Source organism: Gouania willdenowi, unplaced genomic scaffold (genome assembly GCF_900634775.1).
Source record: "Gouania willdenowi unplaced genomic scaffold, fGouWil2.1 scaffold_1_arrow_ctg1, whole genome shotgun sequence".
NCBI lineage: Eukaryota > Metazoa > Chordata > Actinopteri > Blenniiformes > Gobiesocidae > Gouania > Gouania willdenowi.
The window spans coordinates 442,681-461,316 of record NW_021144952.1 but is presented as its reverse complement, the minus strand read 5'-3'; the positions used below and the strand labels follow the sequence as shown (position 1 = coordinate 461,316).

Genomic DNA, 18,636 nt, shown 5'->3' with positions numbered 1-18,636 from the left:
CAGTACACGGTACACCCCACATTCTGCTCTCTGATAATGCTAGACAATACACCAGTCAACAATTCAAAGACTTTGCAAAACAGTGGGACTTCAAACACACCACAAGCAGCCCAGAGTTTCCACAATCAAATGGACTCGCTGAGAGAGCGGTGCGGAGTGCTAAACAACTGATGGAGCGATCTTACAGAGATGGATCAGACGTGTTTCTGAATCTTCTTAACCTCAGAAACATCTCCCGTGACCAAACACTTGGCTCGCCAGCTGAACGCCTGATGTCACGACAGATTCGTGCAGCCATTCCGGTGAGCACCAAGCTGTTGGAGCCCAGCTCAAAGCCAGCTATGCAGATCGCCGCCCAGCTACACAATAGGAGACTCGTTTTAAAGCGCTATTGTGACGTTTCAAGCCGACCCCTTACGCCTTTGTCTCCAAGTCAGGTTGTCAGAATGCAGACCCCGAAAGGTTATGATAATCTAGGGATCGTAAAGGAGACCTGCAAAGAGCCCCGTTCTTACATCGTTGAGTCCAACGGAGCAAAATACAGGAGAAATCGTCGCCACATCCTTCCTGTTGCAGAGCCTCCACCTCCACGACCCCAGGATGACACCTTTGTGACGCAGAACATTGCCCGTTTTCAGCTGAGCAATGCTCCCCCTTCATCTGACAGTGTTCCCCCGATCATGTATCATGTGTCGAGGCCACATGATACATCTCCTGCAAGACCTACACGCGCACAGGCCGTTTTTCAAGGCAGTGTGAGTTCGCCATATGTAACACGTTCAGGTCGTATTTCAAGACCAAATCAAAAATACCTGCTGTGACATGTGTTTGAACAAAAAAAACAAAAAACAAACGTGAAGTGGAAGTGTGTGTGATTGTTCTGATGCATTTAATACACAAGTTATGTTGTGTTTTTGGAAGTGTGTTGACAGTTCAGATTTATTCAAGGTATTACAAATTTTAAAGCCAGTGGCTAAGTTGTGATTTTATGTTACACTATGATAATGGAGCGATGTTTTGTTTGTATAAGGCTACAAGCTAAAGAGAAAGGATGTAGATCATTTGCTAAATGATTATGTTTGTACAAACAGAGCCACCATACTGAGGAAGTGCATGTTACATGTTGTGCCTGTAGAGGGGGCATTCGGTTCACTGCGTGTTGACAGACTGCATGTGATGCTACGGTGTGTGTGCACGGAGGTGCGTAATAAAAGTATTCCGGTGAAACTATCATCACGTCTCATCCTTTAGACTCATGCTCATCAGGTGCTCCCAGCAAGACAAACAACAAACTGTTTACAATTATCATCTATCAAAATGATTGTTCTAATAATGTATGTTCTCAAATGTACAATACTGCAACAATCTAGAATAAAAAACTGAATTGCTTCTAGTTATTGGACGGTTTTACTCAGTTATTTTGTATTTGACATTTATTTGTTAATTCACTTTACCATTGTGTGTTGTGTGATTCAGATGTACCAGCTTGATTAATGAAGCAGTAAAACAGTGTCTCATAATGTTAACTGACTGTGAGACTTTGACTGTATTAAAAAACTTGGCTAAGGCTGAATGACATATGGTTTTATGATTTTGCACTTTTTCTTTTTCTGAGACTGGTTTTGAGTTGAATGATTTAAAATAGCTCTGAGACATCTATTGTGAAAGCTGCTGTATTCTTGAAAATATCACCAAATGACACTGGGTATGAGTCATAGACATGGTTTGTGCTGTCTTAAATCATTGTAAAATTCAACAATAACTGTACAAGAAGTGTTAAAGGATGTTGGCATAAAGTGTGTGCTACTCCATTGTACATCTTGAAACTCGATATTAATGTATTTGTGTAACATTGTAATGAAAAGCAATAATGCATTCATTTTCATTTAGAGTATTGTAAACACTAGATTGGGAGAAGACGGTTGTCCTTAGAACACCCTCACTTTTAAAATTGTTGCTCCACCTAAGACTGAGGTGGAGATAAAGAGGTTATGAACAGTGTCTGGAACATCTTGTTTCATGTATATGAACCTAGGTCTGAATAAACATGATAGATATGCATTTATGTTATCAATAGGTAGTAAATTATATGCTTGACAAATCATTCTCAGAAACTTCTTCTGGACTATAAGCAATTTGTTGAGATATCTGGGACAATTCGCCATCCAGACAATGTTACAGTAATTAATAAATGAAAACAAAAAACTGTAAAATACAGTTAAATGACCTGAGGAGTGAATTAAGGAACAAACCAGAAACAACATTCATGCACAATTCATACCCATTCATACGAGGCAATGTGGGTAAAGTGCCTAGCACAGGGGTCTGCAACCTGTGGCTCTGGAGCCACATGTGGCTCTTTGACTCTTTTGCAATGGCTCCTTGTAGCGTTTAAAAAAATATGGTATTGATGATTAATGACAATAACTTAAAAAAAAATTATGATAAAAGAATTGGTTACCCTAAAAATGAATCACATTGTGCAATAACTTTGCCACCATCCTACTTCACCTCCTGCAACATCTACAGATCATCAACTTTCCTGCACCTGTGGCTAACCTTAAGTTTTAAATCCCTGGTAAGATAACTAAACCAACAAAAACACTATTTTGGAAGAAAATAGAGATTTTAATTGTGTGGGAAAAGATTTATTTAATTGCCAACATGTCGGCTTAATATGCATAATGCATGCTTGATTTGTTGCAAGAAATTAGCTATTAGCATGTGTTGACTGACATGATCACTCACATGTCAACAAATTCAAGTTATTTTTGTAGCCCTTCAACTCCATTAACTCATAAAATTAGTTTATATTTTTTTAACTGTATGGAATCTTAACACTGTATTGTCTTTATTGAGAATGTTTTTTTTTTTTTTTGGCTCCAGGAGGACTTTAATCCAGGCGAGATTAGGCAAAATGGCTCTTTTGAGAGTAAAGGTTGCAGACCCCTGGCCTAGCACAACAACAATGACTGTAATAGAGTGGGATTTGAAACCCCAACCCTTCGGTTATTGAACGATCCACTTTACCACTGAGCCTCAGTTGCCTACAAATTGGGTGGATTAAACTAATTAAATGTCAGCATTATTATTTAACATTTTAATTTGTTCATTTGGATAAAGTTTGTTCACGTTACAAAACATTTTGAAGTTGCATTTTTTTTCACTTTGAGGGTTAGCTTGTTTGGCAGAAACAATTTAGATAATTTGTCATTAACATTTTTGATCATTGTCTTAAAATTCAAATGAGAAGCTATACATTTGTGTCATCCGCAAACAATGCCAGGAAGAATTTAGTTCAAGACATTGTGATATAATTGATATAGATAAAACATTTCCCTGGACAGAACTTTGGGTTTCTTAGATGAAAACCCATTGAGATATACATATTGTTTTCCATTCACCACATGGTAACCATAGTAAACCATTTCAGTGCAGTGCCATCTGTTCCATGTCTGGTAAATTTGGCACTTAGTATTTCATGATGACTAATTGTGTCCAAGCCTATACTTCATTGAAGGAAGACTCTCAGAGCTAGTGTTGTGGTGGTCAAGACCGGTCTTGGTCTCGAGACCAAATTTTAAAGGTCTTGGTCTTGTCTCGGTATCTGAAGCATTTTGACTCGGTCTTGTCTTGGACTCGGGCTGCCCGGACTCGGGATTTTCCGTCAAGACCGTTCGAGACCAGCACTAATTCCTGCTATTTTTAAACTTTTTTATAATGTGATAATAACACGGAGAAGAACGGGATAAAACAATGCTTTATTTATTATTTAATCCACCCTGTATAATGACCACAACCTTCCTTAATGTGACTGAGTGACGTGTGTGACACTCATACGTGTGTGGCTACGGTGTCAGTTTGGACCGCGGAGCACAAGGGAGATATGAACTAATCACTGGTAAAAATCCCAGTAAAACTCCAGAAAACAATCACCAGTAATAAATATTATCTCCCTGGTAAAGACAGTAGCTCTAAAAACTGGTAAAATGATAAACTGATGATATTACAGCCTGTGAAGGCTGGATAGGGGACGCACTTACTCCGCCTCTGGGTCCTAGTGCCAGCCGAGCGGTGAAGCCTGTTCCGTTTACCGTGTTTAGTGAGGTCCGTGTGTGTTTAATAAGTCTGTGTGTGTTTAATAAGTCCGTGTGTGTCCGTGTGAAAGTCTGCATGTTTATGCATCTGTCCATCCACTCTTTTCATTATATCCATGTCTTTTAAGGCTTTATTACATAATGTCGGCTGTAGTCCGGGCCGCCGCCATCTTGGATTATGTCGTCACCAGCGCGTCATCGCCGCAGAGTTGCACAAGCCAGAATGACTCAAATAACTAAAGAGGTTTTATATTAGTCTATTTTCTTTTTAAAGTGGTGTTTTTTTTGTGGCTTTAGACTCCAATTACATTTATGTATATAATATGTTCCCCACAATATAAACTGGTTCACAATATAATTATTTTTATAGTTTCTGTTTCCACTGTATCCAGAATAATAATAATTCTCAACAATAACTATTGATTAATTTGTCACATGACTTTTCCAGTGTTTGAGTTTGTTTTATTTAGTTTCACATCTACCTGTAGCTCTATGTTTTTTACACTGCTGACAACTTGTTTGTAGTTTTATTTCAGAAAGTTTCACTTTTACAGTTACAGTTGGAAACCTTTGTTAATTGAATATTCTAGTTATATTACAGCAACCAAATTAAACTATATCAACTAAGTGAATTAATAAAAATAACCTGTGTAAAGGCTTTTTCAAATAAAAAAAATATCTTATGAAATCTGTGACCTGTTGACCTGCACAACTGAAAGAATCAGAATCAAGAATCATTATTTCTTGGCAGAAATACTTTTAAACACTTGCTGTACATTCAGCTGACATAAAAATATTGTTTTCAAATATGTAGAATAATTGTGAATTTATCAGTAGCAGTAGTAGTTTTAATATTTTAGTTAATTTTTTGCAGGCACCTTTTTTGTCCGTCAAATGTATTTAAAATAAACTAAAATTAAAGAGAGAATGTTATTTAACTGTTGAACCTTGTCATAATTTTATTTATTTATATATTTTTTTAAATTGAAAAAAAATAATGTTTATGGTCTTGGTCTCGGCTTGTCTCAGTCTTGGTCTTGACTCGGTCTCGGCTCCCGAAAGTCTTGGTCTTGGTGCATTCTGGTCTCGGGCAAGTCTTGGTCTCGGATAGTGCGGTCTTGAACACAACACCACTCAGAGCAAATGTTCATTTTTTGACAAACCAGCGATGAGATTTAGAAAGAGATGAAACAAGTAAGACCCCAAACACAAAACATGTATTGGAGCTGCATTTCCTGGTCCTAACACTAGACGAAGCTGTCAGGACAAAGGCAGGTAATCCATCAAATAGAACTAATAGAAGATGAAAAGATAATTTCTCCGTTATCGGCTGATAACTTCTGAGAAGGATAGTTATGAGGTTTCCTTCCAGAATCTAAATCTACAAACATTCAGCTTAGTAGTTTATGTCTGTAAATCAATGCTTAACGTCTTCTCTACAGCAGAACAAACAAAACAAGGAGATGGGGCAGAACGCAGGTTCTCCTCTTACTCACCAAACCGGGACTTTTTCTCTTTCTTCTGTTGCTGAGGAGCTGCCTTTGATGTCAAAGTGCTGCTCTGAAGTTCTCCGTGGTTTTCCTCCAGAATTTCATTAAAGACCTTCGTCAGTTTAGAGAGCTCAAAGTTCTGCTGACACAGAACTCGGTTCTGACACTTTTGGATCATTTTGGATATGTGCTGCATGTTCTGCTGGCACCTGTTAAGGATAAGAAAAATGCGTGATAGATCAACTTTAGTGTCATACATGTACAAGTTGTAGAGGGTTTAGTAAGTTTTATTCTTCATTTACCGTATTTTTCGGACTATAAGGCGCACTTAAAATCCTTTAATTTTCTCAGAAATCGACAGTGCGCCTTATAATCAGGTGCGCCTTATGTATGAAATTAATATGTCAACATGTTTTAGTACAACTTTGGTAAACTATGAAGCGGCACCTCTTGATGGATTTTTGGCGCTTTAGGGCTACCGTAGTCAAGCGCCTCGTGGAGTGATATGTACCTGTACTGTGCTTCAACATACTGAACTCAAAATGTGAGTGTAATGTTCTATATTTTATGTGTTAAACCTGAAAAATGTTGAGTTATTGTTAATGAGTTGAATAAAGTTTGACTTATCTGACTATTTTGTTTCACTTATAATAATATAAAACCGGTGCGCCTTATAGTCCGGTGCGCCTTATGTATGAAAATAGACCCATTCGTTGATAGTGCGCGCCTTATAGTCCGAAAAATTTGTTTTGGGGTGACACCTCTTTAGAAAAAGGAACAACACTGTTTATCAGTCATTAGTACATTAACATTATCAACAGGTTAATATTCATACAAACACTACAGGGCTGAACAATTTTTGAAAATAAATTGATTTTTTTTCCGAGAGCCTCTTGTGTATTTTTCAATGAACACAAGAAATAATCATTCTGTTTCATAATAAACAATCTCAGATTTATTTAAACTTTAAAGAAATATGAAGTGTAAATTTTAAAGCACAGATTACAACAATAAAGCAAATAAATCCGTGGCTTTACCTCTTCAACATTAGGGATGGGTATATTACTCTTATTGATACCTTACTCTTTTTTTTTTTTAAATCAATGGAAAAACAAAAAAACAAAAACAAATAATGATCAATCTGTTTATTTTTGAATATTTTTAACAATATGGCACACAAAATAAATGAAATACATAAGTAGTTCTAAAAACACTATAAATGTATTAATAAAACAGTAAAAAATACCATATAAATAACTTTTTTATATTAACAAAACACTAAACCAACTGACTAAATACAAATATTCTAATCAAGCATATCAAACAACTTAACAGCTGCGGCTGCACTGGCTCGTGACAAGGCTAATGTTGATTTACCCCTAATTATGATCGCAAGTCACTATTCGAACTAAACGTTGCCGGCAGCCAAGGCACGGTAGCGGCCGATGTGCGGGGAAACCTACGTAGCCTAGGACCGCTATGCCGTGAAGACCCAGCGACCCAGAAAGTAGCAGGTTTGCCTGCCAGCACTCGCCGCCACTGGAGCAGACGAAGGCAGCGCAACAGACGACAGAAGAGTGGCTGCCATAGAGGACAATCGGCTAGGCTTAAGGCTAAGCCGTGGAGAACCCCACACGGCGTGCACACACACCTCATCTGCTGCTCTGTTTCTGCAGCAGAACACACTTATTGTTTTACTGTAGTGTGCAGTTTTCTGGCTGAAAACAATAAATGTGTAGATAGCGTCTACAGACACGTCTACTCATGAAGCGACGCGAAGAGGCGAGCACTGTCCACAGTAGCCCCTCCCATCAGTCAGCTCTGCATACGGGTTCTTAAGGAGGACTTGTCAAGGTGTGTAGGTGTGGTGTGGACCAAAATGCCGAGAGAGATGGTGGCAGAATGCAAGCATAACGTTCTTGGAACCAGTCCATGTTTATTCCAAAAACAACCAAAAGGGCAGCACGAAGAAACCAGGGAACAAATGCAGCGCTTAGACAAGGCCGAAGAGCTGGACTCTGGCGGCCTCCCGAGAGGCGGCACAGGCGAGACAGACGGTGACACCTCCGACGGGCCAGACGAAGAAGGCTCTGGTGAGACTAGACAACCTCTGCCGAGACAGATGGGACAACCTCTGTCGAGACAGACGAAGAGGGCTCTGGCAAGCTGGTTGTTGGCGGCCGGGTGCGGGGAGACTCAGGGACCCTAGTCTGGAACGCTAGAAACAGGGACGCTAGCCTGGAAGATAGGGGACTGGCGGTGCTGGGCCTTCTTCTTGAATCGACCTTTCTTTTGCAGGCTTCGTTGTCCTCCGAAGGCCAGTCACGTCCCCAAGTAGGGGTCTCTGACAGGATCCTCCTCTGGCAGAATCCTGCCCGCCCTGGCCTCATGGGAGAAGCTTTGGAAGTATAAAATCCTCTCCACAAAGTTCTTCTCAGCTGGGTCCACTGTTGGCTGGATCATTCTGTCAAGGTGAGGTGTAGACCCAAATACAGAGAGAGAAGGTGGCAGAACGAAAGCATAGCATGCTTGGAACCAGTCCATGTTTATTCCAAAAACAACCAAAAGGGCAGCATGAAGAAACCAGGGAACAAATGCAGCAGGACATGAGGAGGGTAGACAATGACATTAAGACAGCAACACAATGTGTCCAAGCACTCAGCTAAATAGTGGAGGAGGCCTGATTGGGAATGGGCCACACCTGTGTGGAAACAAGAAGGAGCTAATCAGTCACCAACCAAGCACACAGACCTCACTGGGGGGTGGAGCCACAATCAGGAATACCTGAAACACAGACAAGAGTTAAACACAAGAGGCCAGACTCAAACAAAATAAACAAAGACAGAATAACTGAAACAGGACCACAAGGGCTAAATAACAAAACTAAACAGAACGTGACAGGACTGACAGGCAGTACGGCAGAATTAATGCTTGTCTGAGGCTTGAGGATTAATGCAACCTTAAAAGTGCAGGTAACAGGGCCGATAAGGATGTAGCTTGTCAGTCCAAAAAAAAAAAAAAAATCGCAGCCTTTGCGATTCGAAAATTGCATTTTATGATATCGCAAGAATATCGCAAATGCGATTAATTGTTCAGCGTTAGCGTTATGCTTGCTAAACTAAGGCTAATGCTAGAGTACATAAAATAAGGAAAGAAAGCTTAGTAAAAGAAAGAAAGATAGAGAAATCAAATCAACAGAGCAGGATGGGATATAGAGGCCTGTGTGTGCATGTGTGTGTTAGCTTCTATAGTTTGATCAGTATGACAATGAGATGTGTATGCATTTTAAGCATGAAAAGTTTGGTGAATGTTGTCACTTTTTTGATACTTTTTTTTTATGCAGCATATAAACACTGACAAAGATGAAAAGACAAACAAAGCAAAACAAAACATCAGAAAAAGAACATGCTGGAATGCCATGTTTGTATAGATTGTTCCTGCAATAATGTCAGTGTGATAGTCCTTATCCTGTCGTTGATGTGTGTACAGTTCATTTCTCTCACTTTTTCGGCATTGTTCCTCTTGAGTCCTTATCTTATGGGTCAAATGCTCCATTACATATATTTCATTCACAATTTTCGGTCATCTTATGTTGGTGGATCAGGTTTGTACCATTTTTTTGTTATTGCTTTTTTACAATACTAACAAAATGTTCAACAAATATCTGTCTTCTTTTAACACAACATTCCCTGTCATACTGTCAAAGTAAAGTAATATACATGACTTCCAACAAAATTATCTCCAAGCACGTGATGATGTGGTTGACTGTTGTGTTCTCCAAATATGTAACCAATCATCTTCAGAAATATTCACTCCCAGCTCTTTTTCCCATTTCAACCTTACATATGAAGTTGTATTCCCTCTTGTATATTCCAATTATGGTCCTGATTATTCCATTATTATTGAAATTTACATTAAGCTTTATTTCTTTGTCAAAATAGTCCCTTATTTGTAAATATCTGTAGTGATCCTGATTGTTTAATTTTTGTTTTTGTTTAATTTCCTGAAAACTGAAACTGAAAAATTCCCATTTTTAATTAGGGTACACATTGCTGTTATTCCACATGAAATCCATTGTTTAAATGTCTGGTCAAAAGAACCAGGGATGAAACGCCTTTCATAGGCTAACCATTGAATTAGTCTAAGCTCTTTCTCCAGTCTATGTTTTTGTACTAACTTAAACCACATTTTTAATGTCAATTGGGTGACAGTGTCCACATGTTTAACCATACTTAGTGCTTCTTCTTTGTCTCCAATAAGACTTTGAATTTCTCTTCCTTGTACAAATTCCTCAAAATTTTTCCATTTTGCTACATATCACACCAACAAATTACAGGTCTAATTTGTGCTGCATGAAAATATTTCTTTCCGGATCTGTTTTGTTTTCAATTTGATTCTTGGTCTGTGACCATTCCATATATACCTTGAAATGATTTTATCCCATATTCTAAATTGTTTCTCAGGTATCTAGTAGTAGCAGTAGTAGAGGAAACAAGGGAGAATATACATTTTTATGGTCTCTATTCACGGGCCAATGTCTAATGGAAGGACAGCCCACCTATCCATATCATTCATATATTATATCTTTGATATAATTGGCTTTGTATATTTCGTCGATTCTTTGTGTTTTGGTGATGCCAAGACATTCCATTTTTGTTGCATTCTAATCCAAATTATATTTTAATTGTATGTGTTTATAGGGATGATAATTGAATGATAAAATTTGCGTTTGAGTCAGATTCAGCTTATATCCCGAGCAGAAACCAAACTTTTTCCAACTGAAACGTTGGTAATATGAGAATACATGTGTCTGGTTCCTCTAAATAACAGATCACGTCATCAGCAAAAAGCCCAATGGTGTGTAATTCTCTCCCAACCTTTATCAGGGGATGGGAATTGATAAGAATTTAGTGATTCCGATTCCATTATCAATTCTGCTTATCGATTCGATTCCTTCCCAATTCTCTTATCGATTCTCATTGGGTAGAGGAATGAAATAATACAAATGGATTTGTTTACTTTAACTCTTTATTATCTTATCAATAATAATATAAGCAATGTATTAAACTTTGGCTACAAACATTTGAGAATATTTACAATGCTCCATCTGAACTTGAACAACTTGATCCAAAACTAATTCACACACAAAACAAATAATTATTTTGTAAAAAAAGAACATATTAACCAAAAGTACAGCTGCACTAATTGTTATGTATTTAAACGGTAAAGCTGTTGTTTAATCTTTGTTCACATTTCTATAAATGGACGTTCGGAGAAGCCGTCCCCTGGTTGTCATATGTGACATCATCAGCCATGTGTGAACGTGTGAAAGAGCTAACTAAATAAAAAAAGAAAGAAAGACCAAACTAAAGACAACGATCAGTACCAATCCGTTTTCCCTTGTCTGATTACTTGTTATGAGGACACAACAAACTGGTGACAAGGTGTGTGTTATTGCAGAAGTTTGTTGTTTTTGGAAGAAAAGTCAGTGCACGAAGCAACTTCAACGCAGAACCCGTAAGTGAGTAGCGTAGCAACAGAGACGCAACAAACACAGCACGGAGGACAGCACAGCTGTGGGTGGAGGAGGTGGATTCTCCGCAGTGGAAAGCGAACAACTACTGTATATGGTGAAAGGAGCTTCACTTGGTGCTAGCATAAACACAATATACATGACCTGGATGAGTTTATTGTTATGTATTTGCAACGTAAGAGGAACCGATTCCTAGGGATTGGATTACTGGGACCTGGTTCTCAGAAAGAACCGGTTTTTGATTCCCATCCCTACCTTTATGCCTTTAAGGTCTTTATTCTGCCGGATTGCTTGGGTGAAGGGCTCTATGAAAACTGCAAACAAGGTTGGTGATCAGCAACAACCCTGCCTGGTAGACCGTTCTAAGGTTATGCTCTCAGTCAGGCTGCCGTTTATTCTTATCCTTTCAGTTGGTCTTTAGTAAAGTGTTTTAATACATTTAATTGCTTTGTTGTTGAGTCCAAATTGTTTAAGAATCAAGTATAGAAAATTCCAATTAACACTGTTAAATGCCTTTTCCGCATCCAGGCTAATCAAGGCTGCATTTATATTTTTATTTTGGATATGATCTATGATGTGTAGAGTTCTCATAATAATATCATGGGTTTAACTTCCCTTAATAAAGCCTGTCTGATTTTCCTCAATTATGTCACTAATAAAATGCTCATATCTTTTTGAAATAATAGAAGTATACAGTTTATAGTCCGTGTTGAGTAGTGATATAGGTCTGTAATCTGAACAAGTCTCGCTGTTTTTTACTGCATGAAAACTGAGATTATCGACCCTGTGAATGCCTGATAATTCCCGCAAAAGCCCAGGATTATTCGCAGTTATCAGCAGTTCACTGAGAAGTTCGCCTGTGCCGATAATTGTCAGAAACGTACTAGTAGGGGGGTGGGAGGGCACGCCATTTTTATTATAATAATACAAATAATATGAAACAGAAGCTAACAACAGAACACGCTACACATGGCACAGGCTCGTCTGCTAACTTACTACTGTTCATAAAACTTAACTCTTATCGAACTCAAATATCAAAACTACAAGTCATGAAACTCTTTACTTGTTAGTAACTTATTTCTGACGAATAAGTTGTGTTTCTGACTATAAACATACCTGAAAAGAGGAGAAATTATCACAAATGTGATTCAGGTCTACTTCCTCCATCAGGAGCGTTAGTAGAATGAGGAAAACAGAACGTGTGGGGGTGGAGACAAAACCAATCGATCCTAGATAGTCTAACTCAGAACACTCAGTGAATCACAGATAAACATCACTCAATCTGAATTTTAACAATAAAGAATCAAGTAAATCATGTCTATTTAACACTCTTTTAACACTTTTAACTGTCTTTTAACATTGAACTGGTATTTAAGTATTTAAACTCATGAACTCAGTGTTTTAATTTAAATTTTGTGTGCAATTTACAAAACATTACATCCCCAACAACATAAATACACAAAAATTACAAAAAAAAAAACAGCAAAAAAACGAAGCACTAATACACAATAACTCCAGAAATTATACATTTTATAGGAAAAATACTGTACACAAAAAAATGTATATATATAAAGAGGATTGCAGGAAAATACAGTAAAAGACAAGAAAAACAGAAAATACTCCAAAAGCCGTATAAAATGACTACAACTTGCACTTTTTGATCATGTAAAGCACATTGAGTTGCTGTGTGTATGAAATGCACTATACAAATAAATTTGCCTTGCCTTACAAAAATGAAGCAAACGACAACAGTAAGACACAAAATGACTCACAATAGAAGATGACAACAAAAATACACAAAAAGACAAGAAAAACACAAAAAAATGACTCTGCCAACACACAGTACTAACAAACAAGCAAAATAACAACAGAAATACACAAAATGTACTCCAAAAATGCAAAATTACAACACAAATGTGCAACATGACTCCAAAAAACATACATTTTACAGGAAATATATATATATATATATATATATATATATATATATATATATATATATATATATATATATATATATATATATATAGTATACTATAAATTGCTATCAAAACTCCTTGTTCTTTCCTGTGTTAATGCTCACATTGGTCATTATTCTAAAATTAGACGAGAAGCCACATTTTTAATTGGAATAAACCAGCTACCTAATTCGGATTTAAGTTTAATTCGGAATAAAATGTTCATTAGGAATTAAAGCTCCCATACAAACATGTTGGCTCCCAGAGACTTGTGTGTCTTTTCAGTGGAGACAGTCCTGATTTGCATTAGTAGAGATCACAGTATGGTCATTTACATGTGAAAACCTTACCCAGTCCTAGAAGCTGGGGGGGGTGATTTTCTCACCGTGTGCTGTGAGTTTACGGCAATTCCTGGCAGTTATCTGGAGCTGACTGGAACTTCCAGTTGACTCAGAGTTAACGGCAAATTGCAGTGACGAAAACTGCCGGAAATTCCACTTTTCATGCAGTGATTTTTCTTAGGGATCACAGATATTATTGCCTCCTTCCAGGATGGGGGAGTTTCATCATATTCAAGTGTATAATTAAATGATAATTCAAATAGTGGTATAAGTTGTTCTCTAAATGTTCTGTACCATTCAGTTAGGCCTAGAAATATTGTTTTGTTCCACCCCGAGGGGCACGACCTAATTTTTTTATATTTTACATCACAAATATATAGAGATTCCTCAGGAAAAACTTCTCCGGCAACAACCTTGCAGTTTTTGAGAAAAACTATGCTAAAGGTGCCCATTTTGAAAACAGGGAATTTTACACTTTCAAACCTGTTTGTCATCCATCCATCCATCCATTTTTCAAACCCACTTGCTCCTGTTTTACAGGGAACCTGTTTGTCAAATAAACCCAAAACTGCTGAATAACCACTTGAAGTACAAAATAAACCAGTTTGAAATGTGTGATATACCTGAAGTTGCTATCTAGGAACAGCAAACATGATAACATTTTCAAGAAAACTGCTACTGTAGCAATAACATCACAATTACTTCTCATTATGTTATTCCAATTCAAAGGCAATATTTAAGGTAAAATCTGAATAACAAATAGAACTAAGACAAAATATAATGTATTTAAAAAACACTTTTTCAAAATAACTCATTTAATGGTGAATTATCAATTTGCATACACAAACAGTAACTGCACTACATGTACATATTCACAGGAGTGATTATTGTAAACAGTATTTAATTTAGATTTATTCATACTACATATATATGTCCCATATCACATTTATTATCATATACACATCACTAAATATCAATATCACTGTCCTCACTATAGGGCGCACGGTGGCTTAGTGGTTAGCACGTCTGCCTCACAGCAAGAAGGTACTGGGTTCAAGCCCTGGGGTGGACTTGGGTCCTTTCTGTGTGGAGTTTGCATGTTCTCCCCGTGATGCGTGGGTTTCCTCCGGGTACTCCGGCTTCCTCCCACAATCCAAAAACATGACCATAAGGTTGATTGGAGTCTCTATATTGCCCATAGGAGTGAATGAGAGAGTGAATGGTTGTCTGTGTCTCTGTTGCCCTGTGATGGACTGGCGCCCTGTCCAGGGTGTACCCCCGCCCAGCGCCCTATGAGAGCCGGAGATTGGCACCGGCAGACCCCCGCAACCCTGTTAAACGGGAATAAGCGGGTATGAAAATGGATGGATGTCCTCACTATCAGAATTTTTCATCGATTAGTCAGATAAATTACACTTTTGTGTTTGCAAACAACAATAGTGTGTTACGAAATATGAAAGACCTCTTAAAATGAGCAAGCAGTTATTCCTCAAACTTTTATTCAAAATTATTTTTCAACACTTCAACTAAACAGTAAATAAACGCCAGGGTGAAAAAATAAAAATAAATATACAACCTATTTCCTTAGGTTTATCATAATAAAAAAGTAAAACGGGTGTAGCCACTGCTATAACCCATGTGGTAAGACGTACAGCTTCCTCCACGGTGCATGAGGGACCTGTCTGGACAAAGCTGTTCATGCTGTCCATGTGATGTTCTGTGGGGGACAAAAAAAAACTCACTCATAAGTAAATCTAGTCACAATGAACACATTTACACAGGTCAGTGCAGGATCATAAATTTGTGTCAGAATTAAGACTGAACGATTGTGGAAAATAATCTAATTGCAATTTTTTTCCTCAATATTGCCATTGCAATTTGATATACCATTATTTTTTCAAGGGCCTCTTGTCATGTATTTTTCAATGAACACAAGCAATAAATGAATCTGTTTCATAATAAACCATTTCAGATTTATTTAAACTTTAAATAAATCCATCCATCCACCATTTTCATACCCGCTTATTCCCGTTTATCAGGGTCGCGGGGGTCTGCCGGTGCCATTCTCTGGCTCTCATAGGGCGCTGGGCAGGGGTACACCCTGGACAGGACGCCAGTCCATCACAGACTTTAAATAAATATAAATTGTAAATTTTAAAGCACAGATTACAACAATAAAGCAAACAAATCTGTGGCTTTACCTCTTCAACATATCTAACTAACTTCAGGTTTCATGAAACATGTAAACATGTGGACTGCACTTCTAAAACACTCTGAACTTAACAGGACATGAAAAAAAAAAAATATTGCAGTCTTTGCGATTAGAAAATCGCGTTTTATATCGCGATAATATCACAAATGCAATTAATCGTTCAGCGCTAGTCAGAATGCTCTCATCTCTTGAGCTGCCTCACAAATAAGTCCTACATTAAAGATATGAAGAATACATTCTAAACCCAGTTGGCAATATATTAGCTTTCATAACATTCAATTCAATCTTGAAAAGTTTCTGTATTTATTTCTGGTGTCAAGCTGTAGAACAATCTAAGCTAGGAACTGAAGCAAAGTCAAAATATCAACCAGTTCAAGAAAATGTACAAAAACAGGTTATTTAGTGGGTTTAATTGATAATGGTCATTAATGATTATTATTTATTAATTGATGTAGCATGGTGATGAGAGGTAGAGAATGTGAATGTGTATATATATATATAAATTTTGTTTAGACCAAGGGGTGAGAGCTAACAAGCTATGCTTCTTCTCACTCCTTTTTGAATATGTTATTCATTTTTATTTTTTCTATGCTTCGTTATTATTTAACTTCCTCAAAATCTTCATTTCTATATCATGTTGTGCTAATAATTTGTTAAAAAGCAATATTTGCATATTCGAAATAAATAAATAAATAAAAGTGAGTAAACATACCTGCTTTTAGGCAGAATGTGCTGGCTTGTTGATGACTTTGAAGAAGTGCTTGTTGTTGATGGAGTAACTTTCATCAACCTGTTCTTGGAACGCAGCATCTTTGGTGAAACCGCTTCAGAGCCTTTAACTGTGGTTACAAGTCTTTTCAACCGTTCTGTTTTATCTTGACACTTTAGTGCACAAGTCAATCTTTTTTGTTTATAAAATACTGATATCAGGCCAGGTGAAACCCGTAGTTTGTTGGGATATCAGAGACCGGTTTGTTCGACATTTTGATTAACATTATCTAGCTCCGTAGTGTCCAACGTTTTGAGCCATTTTTTCACACACTGCTTGATTTTTTCCCATCAGACTTAGATGAAGGGCTGCGGCCCTTACCCACCATCTTTTCCGACATGAAGAATGCACTTTACGGGTGTTAATCGAGCTTGATCACCGCTATCAGGTGAAGCTGCGCTGCGTATTATGTATATCTAGTGATATTGCCTTGATTTTGGCTGTGACCTACTAACATTCTCGATGCTGATTGGTTAAAAATCGGGCTCAACAGTGTATTTGCCTCAATGTGCAGTCAATATAGTGCGCCAATAAATTGCACTTTTCTCATTAACTGCAGGATAATGTGTGGAGAACTTTTTGCTTGAATAACTTTATTAACGTTGAATATTATGAGCAAAAGAAAATGTAGTGCCCCATTTGGTGGAACAAAACTGAACGATACAGCTCACATACAGCAGCCTAGGTTGGTAGGCCATCACTGCCGGGAGATTTACCTGTTTTTAATTAATTCACTGCCTTTTGAATTTCTTCTTTTGTAATGGGTGACGTCAGAAGGTTCGTTCTGATTTTTACCAATTAGGTTAATATTCATACAAACAACACTACAGAGCGCTATGCTCGCTAAACTACGGCTAATACTAGAGTACGTAAAATGAGAAAAGAAAGCTTTGTAAAAGAAAAAAAGTTTTTGATTTTTTCAAAGTGATCCAGAATCAGGGTAATGATCTAGATCCCCTCCAAAATTTTATGGAATCCGGTTTGGTCTAATGTCTATCTTTGGTTAGAATTTGGTCAAAATCTGTTGAGCACTTTTTACAGGATCCTGGTTATAAACAAACTAATAAATAAGTAAATAAACGTTGAAATATTACCTCCTTAGTGGAAGTAATAAATAGAAACCGACCTTTCAAAACTCTGCTGTGGTGGAGACAACATCAGAATCACAGAGCGATGGAAGGAGTCCTCATTGAACATGTCCAGGATGTTGCTGATCATCTTCTTCTGCTGCTTGTTGAAGTGTTCAGGCTGCAGGGCCAGCAGGAAGATGTGAGGGCGGGGATTACAGCAGCTCTCTATCATCTTCTTCTCTAAGGTTTTGGAGAACATTAAGTCTGGTGTTTTGGAGAACATTAAGTCTGGTGGGGCCACCACAACCATCTCTGTCTTCTTCATCAAGGCTATGGGAGCTCGTAGACTCTTGCATTGCTCGGATTCATACTGCTCGCTGTATCCCAGCACCAGGCTGAGAACTTTGTTTCTCTCTGAGTCATTGTTACAGAGCAGGAGAACCCTCAGCTCTGACTCCTCCGAGCCTGCGATACAACAACAGATACAAAACAATGAGAAACCATTAAAACAAAAGCAAAAAAAAGCAAAAACAATAAAGTGATAAAATACTATAAAAAAGCCAATAACATACAATAATAAAGGAAAACTTCCTTAAGTTTCCTGGAAAGAAGCCATAGAAATGAGGGCGTTTGGAAGAAATATAAAACTCTTTCTCCTGGTCAGTTCTAGACAGACTGTCTGAAGCCGACCAGATTAAAGCTCTAATCAAACCAAAAAAAGGAAACATGGCCTGAGCCCAAATGTACACAAATTGAACCAGTCTGATCTGAATGAAGCCGATGTCTCTTTAAGCTCAAACCTGTTTCAACCTGACACATTCAAGTGCACATGTGCAATGATCCGATGTGAGATGCTTTAATATCAGCTTTATTTACTAGTCCCTCGTTCTACATCTAACTATAAACATGACAAGCAGCTTCATGTGACGCTACATGTGTCTTTCTCGCACTAAAATCGAAACACATCACATGACCATTTTTTTACCGATCAGTGCCCGAGCCCATGGTATAACAATCAAAATGAAGCTTGAACTGGGTGGGTTAGGGTTAGGGTTCGAGCTAGGGCAAATAATTCAAGCTCTTGTCCAGATACTACAGCACACCCCATGACCTCTGCCTGAGGAGGCTCAGACATGTTTTGACTACCACTATCAGCAACATACTGT

General features: G+C 37.8%; 1 protein-coding gene across 4 annotated transcripts in view; it reads right to left on the bottom strand.

The window, feature by feature from the left end:
* Positions 1–18,636, bottom strand: part of LOC114458870 (kinesin-related protein 4-like) — a 168,696-nt gene that overhangs the window by 36,238 nt on the left and 113,822 nt on the right. For 2 of the 4 annotated variants that reach the window (XM_028441247.1, XM_028441248.1), the window contains exons 2-3: positions 17,527–17,935; positions 5,594–5,796 (exon numbers count right to left, since the gene is read on the bottom strand). The exons of the other annotated variants lie outside the window; for them this stretch is intronic. In XM_028441247.1, the coding sequence (XP_028297048.1) occupies positions 5,594–5,796; positions 17,527–17,935 (612 nt within the window). The remainder of the gene's footprint in view (positions 1–5,593; positions 5,797–17,526; positions 17,936–18,636) is intronic. 4 annotated transcript variants of the gene reach the window in all.